The 17,337-nt window shown below is 40.0% G+C and overlaps 1 protein-coding gene across 1 annotated transcript in view; it reads left to right on the forward strand.

Moving 5' to 3' along the window:
• Positions 1 to 3,161: 3,161 nt before the first annotated feature.
• necab3 (N-terminal EF-hand calcium binding protein 3) overlaps positions 3,162 to 17,337 on the forward strand; it is a 73,872-nt gene continuing 59,696 nt past the window's right edge. The window contains exons 1-2 of the mRNA XM_047348691.1: positions 3,162 to 3,453; positions 16,960 to 16,984. Coding sequence (XP_047204647.1) covers positions 3,331 to 3,453; positions 16,960 to 16,984 — 148 coding nt within the window. The 5' untranslated portion in view covers positions 3,162 to 3,330. The remainder of the gene's footprint in view (positions 3,454 to 16,959; positions 16,985 to 17,337) is intronic.

Consider the following 17,337-nt stretch of genomic DNA (forward strand, 5'->3'; position numbering starts at 1 on the left):
AGATGGCAGCATCTTTCTACAGATGATCCACTGGATAATGACTGCTAAAGTTTTTGTTTTAAGTCAATAACGGGAAGAAAACTACCTAAAAGAGGTGAGACAGTTGCGACCGATAGAATACTATAAGGGTGTTAGAAAATGATAGGGTTGAAATGATATACCATCATACAAATAGCACACGGTGAATAACACAATGAGCAATAAACAGAAAGCAATGAGACAAAATAAGAGACCAAATAAGTAAGTAAAATGTATAACATATCTTATCGGGAGATCACATAAAGAAATACCTAAAAGGAATGGTAAGGTAAAATTCAACTGTGCTTTGCATATTCATACTCCTTGATGTTTTTTCCTTTTTGCCACATCACATCCAGAAACTTCAATGTGTATTGTTGCGATTTTATGTGATAGATTTAACGGAATATACAGAATAATTGTGAAGTTAATGGGAGGTTATCCATTGATTGATTTAAAAAAAAAAAAAAATCTAAAATATCTGGCATTTGCACTGCAGGCCCAACCTTTGGTCAAAACTACTACTTCCCCTGCAATTACAGCTGCAAGTGCACATGTAGAGACTGAAATAATCCAACATTCATCGTTGCAAAGTAGCCCAAGCTCAGCCAGATTTCTTATCATAGCCATTTATCAAAAGGAACCACCTACTTGATTCAGTTCTTGTGATTTACATGCTTGTCCTTCCTTGTTTTTATATGTGTTTATGCATCTTAATATATATTTCTGTGGTTTTGTACTTTTTTTATTGGGCCATTTGATCAGGTCATGTAAGTGACAACTGGTTCTGAAATATTTTACATGGTAAAATAAAGGGTAACAATGATTGGATGGCGAGCATCTGTGAACAGCATTTTTTAGGTCTAGAGCCACAGATTCTCAATAAGTTTTAGGTCAGGACTTTGGGCCATTCTAATACATCAAAAAGCTTTGATGTAAACCATTCATTTGTAGCTGTAGGTTAAGAGTTATCTGTCTTAGGAGGTAAACCTGTACCCCAGTCCTAAGTCTTTTGCAGACTCAAACACTTTTTTCTCCCCAGAATTTCCCTGTATTTGTCACGGTGCGGTTTTGGTGTGGACCAAAGTGCAGACAAGGGCTTGGATGCAGCATCTTAACTAAATGCTCAACTTTATTTGAAGAGCCAGAATGTAGCAAATCACTGCAGGTACATTACAGAGCCGGAATCCTAAACATATTACTGACACTGCAGGAACAAGGCAAGAACGAGGGTAGAGAGCGTGAATGAGGAACCAACAAAGCACAATGGAACAAAAACAACTAATATACAAAGGGAGACAAAGGCAGGTAATCAAGGGAACTAAGAACAGGTGTGACAAGGAGGCAGGTGAAACAAATACAAAGACAGAGCATGGGCAAAGTAACTAATAAACAGAAACACAGACATAAGCCAAACTATAGACCAAGATGAAATAATCAAAGAAGCATATAATAACCAAGAACTAAAAGGTAACAGAGAAACTGGAGGAAACCCTGATTACAAAGTAAACAAACCTAAAGGAACAATCTGAGAATGGAGCAGAGGGAACGAGGATTGGAATAAAAGTAAACAATAATTAAAGCTAACCTATAAAAGGAGGGAGTAGAAAATAAAGATAAACAAAGCTAAGAGGGACAAAGAATGTAAGGAACTAAAGTCGTGTAAGAAGTAACTAGAAGAGGAAAACTGATGACAAGGAGTAACAGAACAGAAACTAATAAAATAAGAGTGCAAAGGAACCAATACCAAAACATGAATATAAGATGAGAGCAAAGCTAAGGAACCAGAGAACTATAATAATAATAATAATAATAATAATAATAAAGAAACCATTCTAAGTAAATAGGGAGGCCACACTAAGGGAACAAGGGCGGGAGGAGAACACATTGGGAGGGAGAAGGAAACCAGAACAGTCAGGAAAACAAAAACAATAACCAAACATGAATACAAACCAAAAACGAGAAACCTCTAGCTAAAGTAAACAAAACCAGAAAAGCCAAAACAAAGTCCAAAATGTCACATTCTGACAGTATTTAGTTCATCCATCTTCTCATCATTTCTGACCAGCGTCCCTGTCCATGCTAAAGAACAGCATCTTCACAGCATGATACTCCCTCCACTATTTTTCTCTTTGGACATCGTATGTTAAGGATTATGCGCAGTGTTAGTTTTCTGCTACAACCAGCATTTTGCATGAAGGCCAATATGGCCTTCATGCAAAATGAGACCTAATGTATTAGGTCTTATCTGATCAAAGCACCATAATTTGCTGTTTCCCCTATATGGCTTGTTGAAAACATAAAGCAAGATTTCAGGTGGCTTTTTTTCAAAATGGCTTTTTTCTTGCCACTCTTCCCTAAGGTTCAGATTTGTGCTTTTCTCACCTGAGCTTTGGATCTCTGCAGCTTCCCTAGAAGAAGAAAAACATTGCCCGAAACATGATGCTGCCCCCTCTATGTTCCTCTATGTTTGCAGTTGCACCATACTCTTTTTTTGTTGTTGGAAATTGAATTTAACAGTGCTCTGTTAGAAGTCCAAAGCTTTAAATGTTGTTTTAAATCCTGGGCGTGTTTTAAACTTCTCCACAACTTTATTCCTGAACTGTCTTGAGTGTTGCATTGTCTTCAAATTATTTTGGTTCACTAATGCTCTCCTCCGAGGATGCACAGATGAGCTGTATTTTCACTGAGATAAAATTACACACACTATAGTGTTTGCCTTAAATAATAATAATTAAGTTACTTGTGAAGGCAGTTGTACTAGACTTTATTTTGGGGTGCCAGAGTAAATGAGATGAATATAAATTACACGTTTCTGATTTCTACTTATAAAAAAACATTGACAGTTAATTTTCCTTCCATTTCACAAATCCGCACTACTTTGTGTTTGTCTTTTACATAAAATCCCAACAAAATACAGTGAAGTTCGTGGCTGTAACATGACAAATTGGTTCAAAAGTTCAAGGTTTCTAAACCTGGGATTTACTGAATGAATCTAATTATTTTAAAAGAAAAGACAACCGAGAAATTGTTTGTTTTTCCTGCTACAATTAACACATCGAATCCAGATGCACGGCACTCTTAACCGGGCCAATCATCGCGGCTCCAGCAGGAGGGGCTGGCGGGTCAGCTCAGCAGCGCATCACAAAGTTGCAGAGCATCCTTTAGTCCCCGCCTGCCTTTCTGTCTGACTCCACGCTTACCTGCCTGTTCTTCCACCGCATCTCCTCCACTTCTTCCCAGCCTACAAGACTTTTACAGTTTCGAAGCGTTCGCCCCGATAAAGAAGTGCGGCTCGACGCGTTTGAAAAGATGTTGGCTTGCGCAGAGATGATCACTATGTGCCTGCAGTCGGCCAAACAGAAGCATCTTCGGGCTCAGCAGCAACAGCAGCCGCTGCACAGCTCCGGACAGGGGCTTACTATCTTTCATGATGTGAGTAGAGATGCTCTTTTACTCGACCACAGTCAAAGGTGCTATTTTTACACAGTTTATTAATGTTTAGTTTTTTTATTATCTGCATTAGTTCAACATCTGAGGTTCAATCTAGCAGTCCATATTAGATTGTAATAAAAAGAGTACTAAAATTCCTTCAGTGTGTGACATGTATGGATGCCTTATTTATTAATATATGAAAAATGATAATGGAAATAGAAACAGGAGGGTTTCATCTGGTGTGTGTGTATCAGTGTAAATAGGAAGATGGGAAGAGCTGCAGCTGCTGCCTCTGCATGATAAATTAAGCTCTCAGTTGGGCAGTTTTAGGGACTGCTGGGGGTTCTCCCCTCTAGTCACACTGTCACACTTGTGCTTTCTGCAAACCTTTACCCAATGACTACAAAACATAGTTGCTTAAATTATAATACTATGATTTATAGAAGTCTTGTGGGAAGAAGTTTTCTGAACAAATTTTATGATCACAGAAGGACGGTGGCATATGCTTTATGCATATGCTACAAATTATATTCTGGAGAGTTCTGACCTGTTTCTGCTCTTACCAGGAACCCACAACTAAAACCATGCACAGACATGTTCATTGACAGTCCTGCTTCCAATGCTGCTTAAAACAAATATCACCTGCTGCCAGATTAATCTACAGTGCTGCCATAGAAACCATCTATCTTGTTTTCAGGCCAATGATGATTCCAGATTTGAACTCTCACTGTAGCTCACAGCTTTGATTCCAGTCCATCACTCTGACATTACCTAGACAGCTTTTGAGCATTTACATTACTTAGCACACATTTGTAGCCCTGTGATCAGGTTGGATGACATCGACTTTTTTTTCAGTCGTCGGTGAAGCATTTTTCCGTTAAGTGCAAACACAGGTTGAGTCTGCTGAATGTGTCCCAGATAAAAACATTGCGCTTAAAGTTTCTGACAACAACTTGCGAAGGAGATAATATAAAATTGCATTGACAATTCTTAGTTCTCCACTGCAAGCTACATTTATTGGAAAAATGTACAAACTAGCAGCTATTTGTGCTAAACAAATAAAACAAGAACAATTTAATGGTAGTTAGTGGTATGCATGTGATTTTTGTCCTGTTGAAAGCTCCACTAATTCCCTAAGCTTCGGCTTTTTCACAGACGGCATGACATTGTGTCCCAGGGTTTTCTGATCTTTGATTGAATCCACATACTAAAGTTTCCCTGTGCCAGAGGAAGCAAAGCAGCACCCGAGCATGAATGACATTGCCATGGTAGACTTACCGCTTATCCATAGGCCAAACAAGTTCCAGTTTTGTTTAAACAGTTCACAGAGCAGAATCTCAAAATAATTCTTAGAGTTGTAAGAAAATTGGAGCCAGCTTTTCTTGTCCTTTCAGGTCAGTAATGGTGTATGTCTTGGAGTTAAGGTACTAAGCCCTTCAGTGTGTAGTATGTACCTTACTGTTAAAACTGCTGCAGGTTAGTTGCAGTCAGTCGAGTGGTTTTGAACACCCTCTTCCACAGGAATCTGGCAGCAGCCTTGGATAGTTTCCTCTTCCTCCAGATCCAGCCAGTGTTCATTTAACATTTACCATGTGAACTATGTTTCCAACTGTTTCTCTAATAACATGCAAGGTCTTTACTATCTTTTGGATTCCAATGTTCTCTGAAGAATTCTCTTGACTTTGTAAGGCTATTTCATTATGATCATTTAAATTTTATTTAACTATTTAAGTTTTTCTTGTTTAAGTTATTTATTTCAAACACCTGATTCAGGAAATTCTAAATGTCCTTCATTGAGAGCAAGGACAAAATGGTCTTGGTTTGGATCATATTTCCATGTTTATTTCCTTTTCCACCTAATTTGTTCTAGTTATTAGTGCATTGATGTTTAATGGTTTTTTTTTTGCTTGATATGGAACAATTTCTCTAGAGTTCAAATAGTTCTGCTTGCGGAGTACCCAATTATTTTACTGTAACAGCGGGCAGATTGTGACTAGAGAGAGGTCTTTTTGCTTTTAAAGCATATTTTGCTGCCTCATGCTGCCTCAGTGTGAAACAGATTCTCTCCTGGCTGGGAGATGTGCTGGAGGTATAACTCATTTTATGCCTTGAATAAAAGCAGCAAAGCAAATCAGTGGTGATGAATTGTTGCGATATAATATTTTTTTTATTGTGGAGGTGGTACATGTTCATTTTGCTAACAAGGGATAAATAAACCCCAAGTGCTGGGAATCATGTTTTGAATGAAAAAAAATGTTTTCCCCAGAAAGCATTCGGTTGTGAAGTTGATTGACTGCATTCAACAAATATTTATTCCATAAATTACTGTGTGATTAGAGCATCTGCAGTAGGTCCATGGTGAGCCTTATTTACAGGATAATGAGTAATCACTAATGTCAAGGATGCAAAGATTACAGCATCTTAAAGATCAAGAGTTGCTTCAAAAATGGCAGGAACAACAAATGTTGCTGGTTTGCGTAGGCTGTTTAATCATTCTTACTGATTCTCTGCATCAGGAGTTTTTTTTTCTCAGGTTTGCTGTAGATTCCCATCTCTTTTTTCCTCATTTGTCCTTTACATCTCTTTCCCTACCCCCTTTTGAGGTTCATCTTTCCTGCTGTGCTGGAAAAACAGTAAAACTATAACGCTTTCATTCTTCAAGGTAATTTAGGAGCAAATCAGAAACAGAGTCTTTGTTACAATCACCTCTTGTTAATAACTGTTTATTTTTCATAAGTCCTGCGCAAAGTCAGCAGACCCTATGAGATGCCATTGTTTTTATTACTGCCACCATGGCATCAGACTAGCAGCATGCTGGGAAGCAGGTTTGACCTTTTCCTGGGCTCGCTGTAAATGATGCACTATTGTCTCCTGACACTAGACAGCCCAAAGATACAGGCCACAACAAACAAGTTTGAAGCAACCTACTCTCCGCTAAATCGAGCAGGAGTGAAGAATGCTTTGACGGCAAACGAAAAAAGCAACCGAAAGAGAACAAATTGGTTTGCTTTACACAACAGTAAAGCAAATATAATATCAAGGTCATATTTATGTAATAGCTGAAGATGAATCACATTGTCATGCCACTGTGCTGTTTAAGCCATAACTTTAATCAAATAAAAGAGAACAGTTCTGCAGACACCTTTCTGTCTTGACAGATAATTAAAAACAGCATGACGAGTGTCTTGGAAATGGCCTGGCTCTTGTCATAAGTCAGGCAATGACATACGATTTGCAGAAGTGCAGACTTCGAGCTTATTGACCTATAGAGAATGAAAGTGAAGGGCAGGTTTGGCAGTTATTATTAGCCTACAGGTCAACTTTGACAAGCATGTCAGGCATGACCTCTGCCTAACAGTGGAAACAAATAACTCAGAGAAAGAGAAGCATAATCAATAGTCGAGAAAATATCAAATACACTGGGTTCAGTACAGTCAGAACATATAGGGCATAACAAACACTAATTGAATTTGTTTGACAGTGTGGCATGTTTTTTTTGTAGCATTGTCTAATTAAGTTATGACAGTCCTGCTATACTTCAGTCTTGACCGACAGACCATCTCAGTTTAAATTTCTCACGTTACACTTCTTAGACCACATCCTTGGCAGTGAAAACTGGGCAAATCTTAGAGCAACATATCGTTCTTTACATTATCTTAACTACTTATCATTGTTTTCTTTAAAGCTGTAACTGTTTTTAAATCAGGTTTTGATAGAATATTTAACTTTTTTCATGGTCCCAATTCATGGTGTTTAGTAACATTGAGTGCGACCGGTGCAAAGAAGGTTGGGCGGCAGACGAAGGTGGAGACCTTGGCGGCCTGATCCCCAGATGCTTAGGCTGGCTCTAGGGACGTGGAATGTCACCTCACTGGGGGGGAAGGAGCCTGAGCTTGTGCGGGAGGTCGAGAGATATCGACTAGAAATAGTCGGGCTCACCTCCACGCACAGCGTGGGCTCTGGATCCCATCTCCTTGAGAGTGGCTGGACTCTCTTCTACTCTGGAGTGGCCCACGGAGAGAGGCGGCGGGCTGGTGTGGGTTTGCTTGTTGCCCCCCAGGTCAGCCGTCTCGTGTTGGGGTTTACCCCAGTGAATGAGAGGGTTGCATCCCTGCGCCTTCGGGTTGGGGACAGGTCTCTGACTGTCGTTTTGGCCTACGGGCCGGGCTGTAGTGTGGAGTACCTGGCCTTCTTGGCATCCCTGTCGGGGGTGCTGGATAGTGCCCCTCCCGGGTACTCCATTATTCTGCTGGGGGATTTCAACGCCCACGTGGGAAACGACAGTGACACCTGGAGAGGCGTGACCTGAATCTGAGTGGTGTTTCATTATTGGACTTATGTGCTAGTCACGGATTGTCCATAATGAACACCATGTTCAAGCATAAGGGTGTCCATCAGTGCACTTGGCACCAGGACACCTTAGGGAGGAGGTTGATGATCGACTTTGTTGTCATATCGTCAGACCTTCGGCCGCATGTTTTGGACACTCGGGTGAAGAGAGAGGCTGAGCTGTCCACTGATAACCACCTAGTGGTGAGTTGGATCCACTGGAAGAGTAGAAAGCCGGAAAGACTTGGCAGGCCCAAGCGCATAGTCAGGGATGTATTCATCCCTGACCAGATTCCAGGAGATGCTGGAGACACAGAGTCCTCTAACCAAGACCTACAGCATGCGCTGGGGCGGTTCGCAGCCGAGTGTGAAGCAGCTGTGATGAAGATCAGCTCCTCCAAGTCCGAGGCCATGGTTCTCGACCAGAAAGGGGTGGCTTGTCCTCTTCAGGTTGGAGGGGAGTTCCTGCCTCAAGTGGAGGAGTTCAAGTATCTCGGGGTCTTGTTCACGAGTCTCTTTTCTCTTGCTGTCGGTGGAAGACACACGCGTTTTCAATTCAATTCAATTCAAAGATACTTTATTGATCTGTGCTTCTGTTTTTTGTCTGTATTTTTCTCGGAGCCTCGCTTTGCATATCTGCCAAACTTGTAAATTATGGATTTGGTCAGCTGGTCTCTCAACGTAATTGATCATATTTTTTTTTTTTGATGGGAAGACAGAGTAAAGGAGACCCTCTTGTCCAGAAAGGACGTTCTTCTCTGGATACACAATGGATTCTTGGCAGCAGTGGAAGATTGTTTGCCTGACTACGATGTCGGTCGAAGACGTAGCTTTTGATAACAGGATTTCTGCTTTTTGGAGTTGGTGGTTACCTGTCTTATTGAGTAATTCGCAAAACATGGGCAGCTGTTCAACGCATTCCAAAGCTGCCTGCGATGTTGTATGGAGTCTGTAGAGCGATCAACACTCAGACTGAAATGTTAAGAGGGGAGAATCACAAGCTTGACACGATTCTTGAATAGAATCGCAGCCTGGCAGCGGTGGGACTCAGAGGTTAAAGGATATAATCTTGGAGAAGTTGTACGCTCAAGATCTGCGGAAAGTACCGGAAATTTGGCTATGTGGATTCACAATAGAGACATAGCAGTAAAACTCTGAAGGTGGTAGGAAATTCACAACTGCCTGAACCACAACATTTATTGTTTTTCTAAATCCGGCACCCCAACGTGGCCTTGGCAACTTCTGCTAACTGGCTATTGAGAAACATCTCTTGGATGTTATATAAACACGACGCTCTTCCCCAGCACTCCCCTACCAGCTGTGTGCTGATAGGACTATGCGGCCAATTGATAAAACTTCCACCTCTCTTCTCAAGGACAATGGCGCTTCTATCAGTGTTGACAGTCTAATTCTTGCAAACACACTCAGACTTATATATATTCGCACCCTCAAGATTCCACCGTACCCTTGCTGAATTTTTACTTATGTGTGTGTTGCTTACCCCTGCTGAGGTTTTTTGTACTATTTCAGACTCTATTCTGCTAAGAATAGAGTCCAAAATATGATTTTCTTTTCCTCCTATCTTACTTTACCTAAATGTGTGATTTCATTACTTTTCATAGATTTTCAGATTTCTCAGAAGGATTCACCAGCAAAAGCCAATTATTATTAGTATTTGAAAATTTTACTACAGTTGTTTCTACACCAATGACCAGAGATTTTTAGATTTCTTAGAAGGATTCATAGATTTTTAGATTTCTTAGAAGGATTGTATTACAACAATTTCATACTAGTGAAAGCCAAACATTATTAGTACTTAAAAAGTTTGGACCTACCAGTGACCCAGCTTCTCTACTTAGACTTCAGTGAGTGCCCATGACTGTTATTATTTGAATGATGGGACCACAGCTGACTCATATCAGCGACCTCAAGGATTAATATTATCGTTTTTCTTCTAGCACAGGATGAATTCCTTACCACAGAGGACTTAATGAGCTGATTACCTCTATTAGAAAGATTGGATTAGAACCAGCTTAGACCAGTAAACCCCCAAGGATTATTAATGTCATTTGATTTGTTTTTTTGAGTTTGATTTTCTGTATCATTGTAATGTTTTTCCTTGTGTACAGCGCTTTGAGTGCCTTGTTGCTGAAAAGCGCTATATAAATAAACTTGACTTGACTTGAGTGAGGGAAGAATGGAGTGGGAGATTGACAGGCGGATTGGTGCAGCTGCCGCAGTAATGGGGACGCTGTGCCGGTCTGTTGTGGTGAAGAGAGAGCTGAGCTGAAAAGCGAAGCTCTCGATTTACCGGTCGGTCTACGTTCCTACCCTCACCTATGGCCATGAACTTTGGGTCGTGACCGAAAGAACGAGATCCCGGATACAAGCGGCTGAAATGAGCTTCCTCCGTAGGGTGGCTCCCTTTGAGATTGGGTGAGGAGCTTGGCACTCTGGGAGGGGCTCGGAGTAGAGTCGCTGCTCCTCCACATTGAGAGGAGCCTGTTGAGGTGGCTCGGGCATCTATATCGGATGCTTCCTGGACGCCTTCCTCATTAGGCACGTCCCACCGGGAGGAGGTCCAGGGAACGGCCCAGGACACACTGGAGGACTATGTCTCTCAGCTGGCCTGGGAACGCCTTGGGCTCCCCCGGAGGAGCTGGAGGAGGTGTCTGGGGAGAGGGATGTCTGCTGAGTCGGCTGCCCCCGCGACCCGGTCCCGAGCAAAGCGGAAGACGACAAGTACGGGTACGAGTTTATATTTTTGCACCATATACTTTTAAAAGAGCAAACACAGTATCATGTTATCAGATAATCTGAGCCAATCCTCATAGGGAAGCCTGGATGTTGTGGGTATTGCTAGACTCACTGGGGACTTGGATGCAGACTGACTGATTGGGATATCAGTCAGTCTGATTTTACTTACTTGTTTAAATTGAATGCAGAGAAAGGGCACACGCAGCATTTGGCTGAAGGAACAAGGAAAAATGGGGGGGGAGGCAATAACAAATAACTGAGTCTGACTAAAAACAACATTGGCAGCAGCAGCCCTTTTTCCCTAGGCTTTCCTTTCAGCAGCTGAACACCTCTGATACGATCAAGAGTGAGCAATATTTGTGATCTTCTTCTTGTGAGCCAATAACTGCCTTTCCCAGAGTTGGTGACTCATCTGTTCTGGAGATGTCCGGCTGATTTGTGCTAAATGTGTTAATCAAGTTTATTATCTTCAGTCTTTAAACAGCTTCAGTTATACAGATGCAGCTATGAGTAACTATTTGAAGAAAAGGATATTTTTGGACCTGACAGTCAATGCAGCAGTGCTTTGTTTTATATACGCGTTTCATGGGATATTGCATTTGTTTTTTTATTTACAGTTTATGCTCACCCACCATTTGTACACCTTGCCAGTTCTTATTTGGACCCCCGTTTATCTTCAAAATTCCCCTGATTATTTGTGGCATAAATTCAACAAGCTATGTGAAACATTCCTCTGAGATTTGGGTCAACATTGAAATAATTGCATCACACAGTTTCTGCAAATTTCTCACAGGGCATACATGATCCCCATCTCCTGCTTCACCTGACCCCAAATTTCCCCTACTGGATTGAGATCTGGTGACTGTCCAGAAGCCATTCGAGTACAGTGATTTGATACAAGCAGTGCTGTGCATGAACTTGTTCAAATGAATGTGTTCCTGAGTGGTGCTCACATTTTTTAGAACTTGAACAGTTTTTTTATTTTATGAACATGAGGTGAGGGGAGCTCACTGTGACGTCATTTAACGGCGACTTCTTCGGGTCTGAGTGAAAGATTTACCACTTACTATCTTTTACCATTCTCTGTAAACCTAAAAGATGGTTGGGTGAAAGTCGCAGTAGATCAGTTTCTGAAATACTCAGAGCAGTTCCTATTTGCACCAACAACCATGCCATATTTAAATTAACTGAAATATCCTTTATTCACCATGCTGGTGCTCAATTGGAACTTCAGCAAGCCATCTTTACCACATCTAGAGGCCTTAATGCATTAAGATGCTGCCTTCAGCTTAACTAATTCACCATTTGAATTAACAAGCAATTGGACGTTTGTGCCCAATAATCTGGTTAATCCTCTGGTTATCCTCTACAGAATTTTTGTAATGAACTGTGTACCCCTATGCCACTGCCATACTTGCTCTTATCCAAAGATTTAAATCCTATTCATCACAGCAAAAACACATTGCCTTCTTTTTACCCTCTGTCTGTGTGTTCTGCATGGGCACTGTCTGAAAGTGCAGACCAAAAGAAACATCTTGGTATGTGAAAATGCCTAAATCAAAGTCTTCAACCTTTAGAACAGAAGAACAAAGTGGCCATTGTAGAGTCAAAGGTAATTCTTGTAGAAAAGCAGCATGTGTTGCTGTGAAAAAATCATATGGATATAAAATTTCATGTTTGAAATGTTCATAAACAGAGTTTTGAAAACATGGAATTTATTTATTTATTAAAAAATGGTGCTGCAAATTTTTCTCATTTATCCTGGACAAACAAAAACAAGATAATGTGGTAGAAAGTGTAATTATTCCTGCTGGTAAATGTTTCTTTACACTGAACAATGGCAATGGTATGTGAATTCTCCCCTGATCCCCAGCACAAGCCAGCAGACAAGAGAAGAGAAAGGTTGGTCCGGAACCAAATTTTTGCCAACATGCTACTATTTGCCATCTATAAGTCAATCAGGGACAAACCCAATGCTTAAATCTTTGGAGTTGGGACATTGCAAACTATTGTTGTCCAATTGGACAAGCTTTGGCCAGTGAATAAAGCTATTATGCTGGAACAAGAACAGCAGTCCAGACAAATAACCTAGCTCTGCCTAACTATGCATAGAAGCAGTAATCACTTATACCTCTGACCAACAAAAGAGTGGTAGCACTGACAATTTCTTTCTTTCTAGCAGCAAAGAACGTGAAAGAATGTTTAAGTGTATGCAAATATCACTCAGTTCTGCACTCATGCCTTACTGTGAGTATAAATCTATCCATAAATTAACCTTGAAAGTAAAAGCTCTGAGCCATTAAAAAAAAAAAACGGTTTTTGAAGTGCATGTTCTATGTTTTTAGGATGCCAGATCTATTTAGATGACATCCATTCTACTCTAGGAAAAGCCTTTTTCTGTTATAAAAAAAGCACTTAGCTGAGTCCTAGCACACACTCCTGCTAATTACAGGTCCTTCTCAAAATATTAGCATATTGTGATAAAGTTCATTATTTTCCATAATGTCATGATGAAAATGTAACATTCATATATTTTAGATTCATTGCACACTAACTGAAATATTTCAGGTCTTTTATTGTCTTAATACGGATGATTTTGGCATGCAGCTCATGAAAACCCAAAATTCCTATCTCACAAAATTAGCATATCATTAAAAGGGTCTCTAAACGAGCTATGAACCTAATCATCTGAATTAACGAGTTAACTCTAAACACCTGCAAAAGATTCCTGAGGCCTTTAAAACTCCCAGCCTGGTTCATCACTCAAAACCCCAATCATGGGTAAGACTGCCGACCTGACTGCTGTCCAGAAGGCCACTATTGACACACTCAAGCAAGAGGGTAAGACACAGAAAGAAATTTCTGAACGAATAGGCTGTTCCCAGAGTGCTGTATCAAGGCACTTCAGTGGGAAGTCTGTGGGAAGGAAAAAGTGTGGCAGAAAACGCTGCACAACGAGAAGAGGTGACCGGACCCTGAGGAAAATTGTGGAGAAGGGCCAATTCCAGACCTTGGGGGACCTGCGGAAGCAGTGGACTGAGTCTGGAGTAGAAACATCCAGAGCCACTGTGCACAGGCGTGTGCAGGAAATGGGCTACAGGTGCCGCATTCCCCAGGTCAAGCCACTTTTGAACCAGAAACAGCGGCAGAAGCGCCTGACCTGGCCTACAGAGAAGCAGCACTGGACATTTGCTCAGTGGTCCAAAGTACTTTTTCAGATGAAAGCAAATTCTGCATGTCATTCGGAAATCAAGGTGCCAGAGTCTGGAGGAAGACTGGGGAGAAGGAAATGCCAAAATGCCAGAAGTCCAGTGTCAAGTACCCACAGTCAGTGATGGTCTGGGGTGCCGTGTCAGCTGCTGGTGTTGGTCCACTGTGTTTTATCAAGGGCAGGGTCAATGCAGCTAGCTATCAGGAGATTTTGGAGCACTTCATGCTTCCATCTGCTGAAAAGCTTTATGGAGATGAAGATTTCATTTTTCAGCACGACCTGGCACCTGCTCACAGTGCCAAAACCACTGGTAAATGGTTTACTGACCATGGTATCACTGTGCTCAATTGGCCTGCCAACTCTCCTGACCTGAACCCCATAGAGAATCTGTGGGATATTGTGAAGAGAATGTTGAGAGACTCAAGACCCAACACTCTGGATGAGCTAAAGGCCGCTATCGAAGCATCCTGGGCCTCCATAAGACCTCAGCAGTGCCACAGGCTGATTGCCTCCATGCCACGCCGCATTGAAGCAGTCATTTCTGCAAAAGGATTCCCGACCAAGTATTGAGTGCATAACTGTACATGATTATTTGAAGGTTGACGTTTTTTGTATTAAAAACACTTTTCTTTTATTGGTCGGATGAAATATGCTAATTTTGTGAGATAGGAATTTTGGGGTTTTCATGAGCTGTATGCCAAAATCATCCGTATTAAGACAATAAAAGACCTGAAATATTTCAGTTAGTGTGCAATGAATCTAAAATATATGAATGTTAAATTTTCATCATGACATTATGGAAAATAATGAACTTTATCACAATATGCTAATATTTTGAGAAGGACCTGTATAAGCAATGCACCACTGAGTCCCCCAATGGGAGCAAAGTGAAGAGAAACCAAGGTGGCTGGAATACAATTACTCTGACTTGTCCATATGCTGTTCAAGACTGTTTTATTTACAAGGCTACTTGATGATTAAAAAAATACCCTAAATAACACATCATAGGGTTTGGCAATATGATGATATTAGATTGAGAGGAATAGAAACATGCCGACAGTCTGATAAAACTCCAATGATGATAGTTTTGTGGAAAATGCTGAAGGAATTATTGAACTCAGCAAACAGTAATCTATCAACATAAAAGGAGGAATATTGTGGAAATTGTTCTTTTGTGTATGTGACCTAAAAAATCTGGATTTTTACAAACAGTCTAAGCATTTTCCATCCTTTAAACTGACGCCCAAAGTAATAGAGCAGGCAAACAGAGATTGTGTTGGCTGCTACAGCTTCCTGTTTGCCATTTTAATGTGAGCTGCTCAATAATTTTATTGAAGACTTCGTAGCTGAAATAGGCCAGGGAGTCATTTCTAAATAAACGTAAAGCCACATGAGGTGCTGTTGTGAAATTGTAAGTTAATATGTTAAGAGATGATGTTGTCAATTTCGTAACAAACTTGTTAGGGTGTTTCTTTGTTTTGCTTTACAAAACAGTTTGTTTGCTTTACAAAACAAACAAACTGTTAAAATTGTGTGCATTCACCATATAATTTGATGAAAAAATATTTGACAAAAAATGGAAACCAGAATTTTGAAGAAAAGACATAAAAAAAAAAATAAATTGGCTGAATTCGGAAAAACATTAAGCAGATTTTATAGAGGCCTGTATAAGGCTTATTCTATCCATTGCTGTTATATTTGTCATGATCCGCACCTGTTTGTGTTTGGTTTGATTGCACCCACCTGAGTTCTGTTGTATTTAGAGCTGTGTTTTCTGTTCGTCTGTTACCCTCCTGTTGTGCTGGTCTGATTTATCCTTCTGTTAATCCTGGTTCCTGAGTTTTCCTTTTCATCCTGTAAGTTCAGTCTTTGATTAAAGGTATTCCACTACCATGCGCCTGCAGATGTCCTGCTGCGTTTTGGTCCTTTTCAACTCTAAACAGTGACAATATGCTCTTATGCAGATGCTTGACTTTTATTTCATATCTTTATCTTCATATTTATCTTATGTAGAAAGAGTGCATTTTACCTGAGTGTCATTGTTAACCTTTTTATTTCAACATACAGATTTTATATTGGCTAAAAAGTATTGCATTTTAATTGTACATGAGACAAGAGGCAAAACTGAACTAATTTGAATCTTTTTTTTTGTCATTAATGCTTGGTTGTATGTTTTATCTTTACAAGCTTTTTTTAATTGTACAAGATTCATGAAAAAATTGTGATAATAATTATACAGTAAAAAAGAAAGAAAGAAATAATCTGATATTTATGCCCTGTCACCCATCCCTAAAATACAATTTTAGTTTTAAAGTTGGATAAAGACAGTACCATTGTGCCATTAAAGTTAAGTTTACAGACAGAGCAGCAGCTGGCATCACAGGCAGTTCCACTGGACCTTTTTCAAAGCAGATCATTTCATGTGCCACATCAAAGCATTTGTGTAATTTGTAAAACCTATGAATTTATTTGTAACACTTGAGGAGACAGTAAGCACATGCAGTCTCATGGTTCCAGAACTGTAATTCAGCCTCTGCTCTTCCCAAAACTGGCTTTTGAACCATGTGGAGTTTGCACTAGAAAGCAGCGAGGTTATTTATTATAAACATGAACTGACAGCAGCAATGTGTGAAATGAACGTATCCAACTACCAAATTTCTATGGCAACAAGCGCTCTTTTATAGTAAAATGTTCAACGCAATGTGAAAATTAATGCATGCAGGATAAGGACATCTTTTGCTGATGACAACAGTAAAAATTATGAGATATATCATGTTTATCAAGTGTTAAAGTATTGACGGGTTCACTAGGAGTTTGAATATGAGCAGTTTTTAAGGCTGAGGCACCTGCAGGATAATAGCAGTCCAGCCTCTTCGCTGCATTGTGGCCTCATGCTACCTCTAAAATGACTTTTTACTCCAGAACTGAATTGTTAAGAGCCCATTGTCAGAGAGATTATCTTTATCAGCTGCCATTTAACATGACTTACACACACACACACACACACCATACCCGCTTATGTAAATGTTCTGATTTTTTTTTATTTTTATACTTCTATTGAATGCATAAACAATGTAGATATTCAAATGGAAAATGTTTTGGAAATATTAAGCATTGGATTACATTTTTGTTCTGTTTATTGGAAAACGTCCTTATTGAAACACGACTCAAAACTAATGACTTTGTCCTCTCTGCTTTTTTTTCCCCAGATTTTCCGCAGAGCAGACAAAAATGGTGAGCAAATATATTTCAGTCATAATTTAAATAACCTAAATGTTTCTGCTGATTTTTAAATTGTGAGGAAGCCTACATAAGAAAAACAAGCAATTCACATGAATGACTCGTGGAGGCTGTTTATTCATCTCATGCTTGAACAAGTTGCTAAGGCTTCATTGAAGCCAAGAATGGAATAAAATTGTCAAACAAAATAAATTAACTCCCAAGAATAGGTTGACAAAATATTGCTAGGTATAACACATGCAGAGCTTCTTTTATTCTGTTACAATTTTATATACTTTTAAAAATCATTAAAACATGTTGCACAAAGAAGACAAACATGTAGCCTATGTTGCTATCATCAGCAGTTA

The sequence above is a fragment of the Girardinichthys multiradiatus genome, chromosome 20, assembly GCF_021462225.1.
Source record: "Girardinichthys multiradiatus isolate DD_20200921_A chromosome 20, DD_fGirMul_XY1, whole genome shotgun sequence".
Lineage (NCBI taxonomy): Eukaryota > Metazoa > Chordata > Actinopteri > Cyprinodontiformes > Goodeidae > Girardinichthys > Girardinichthys multiradiatus.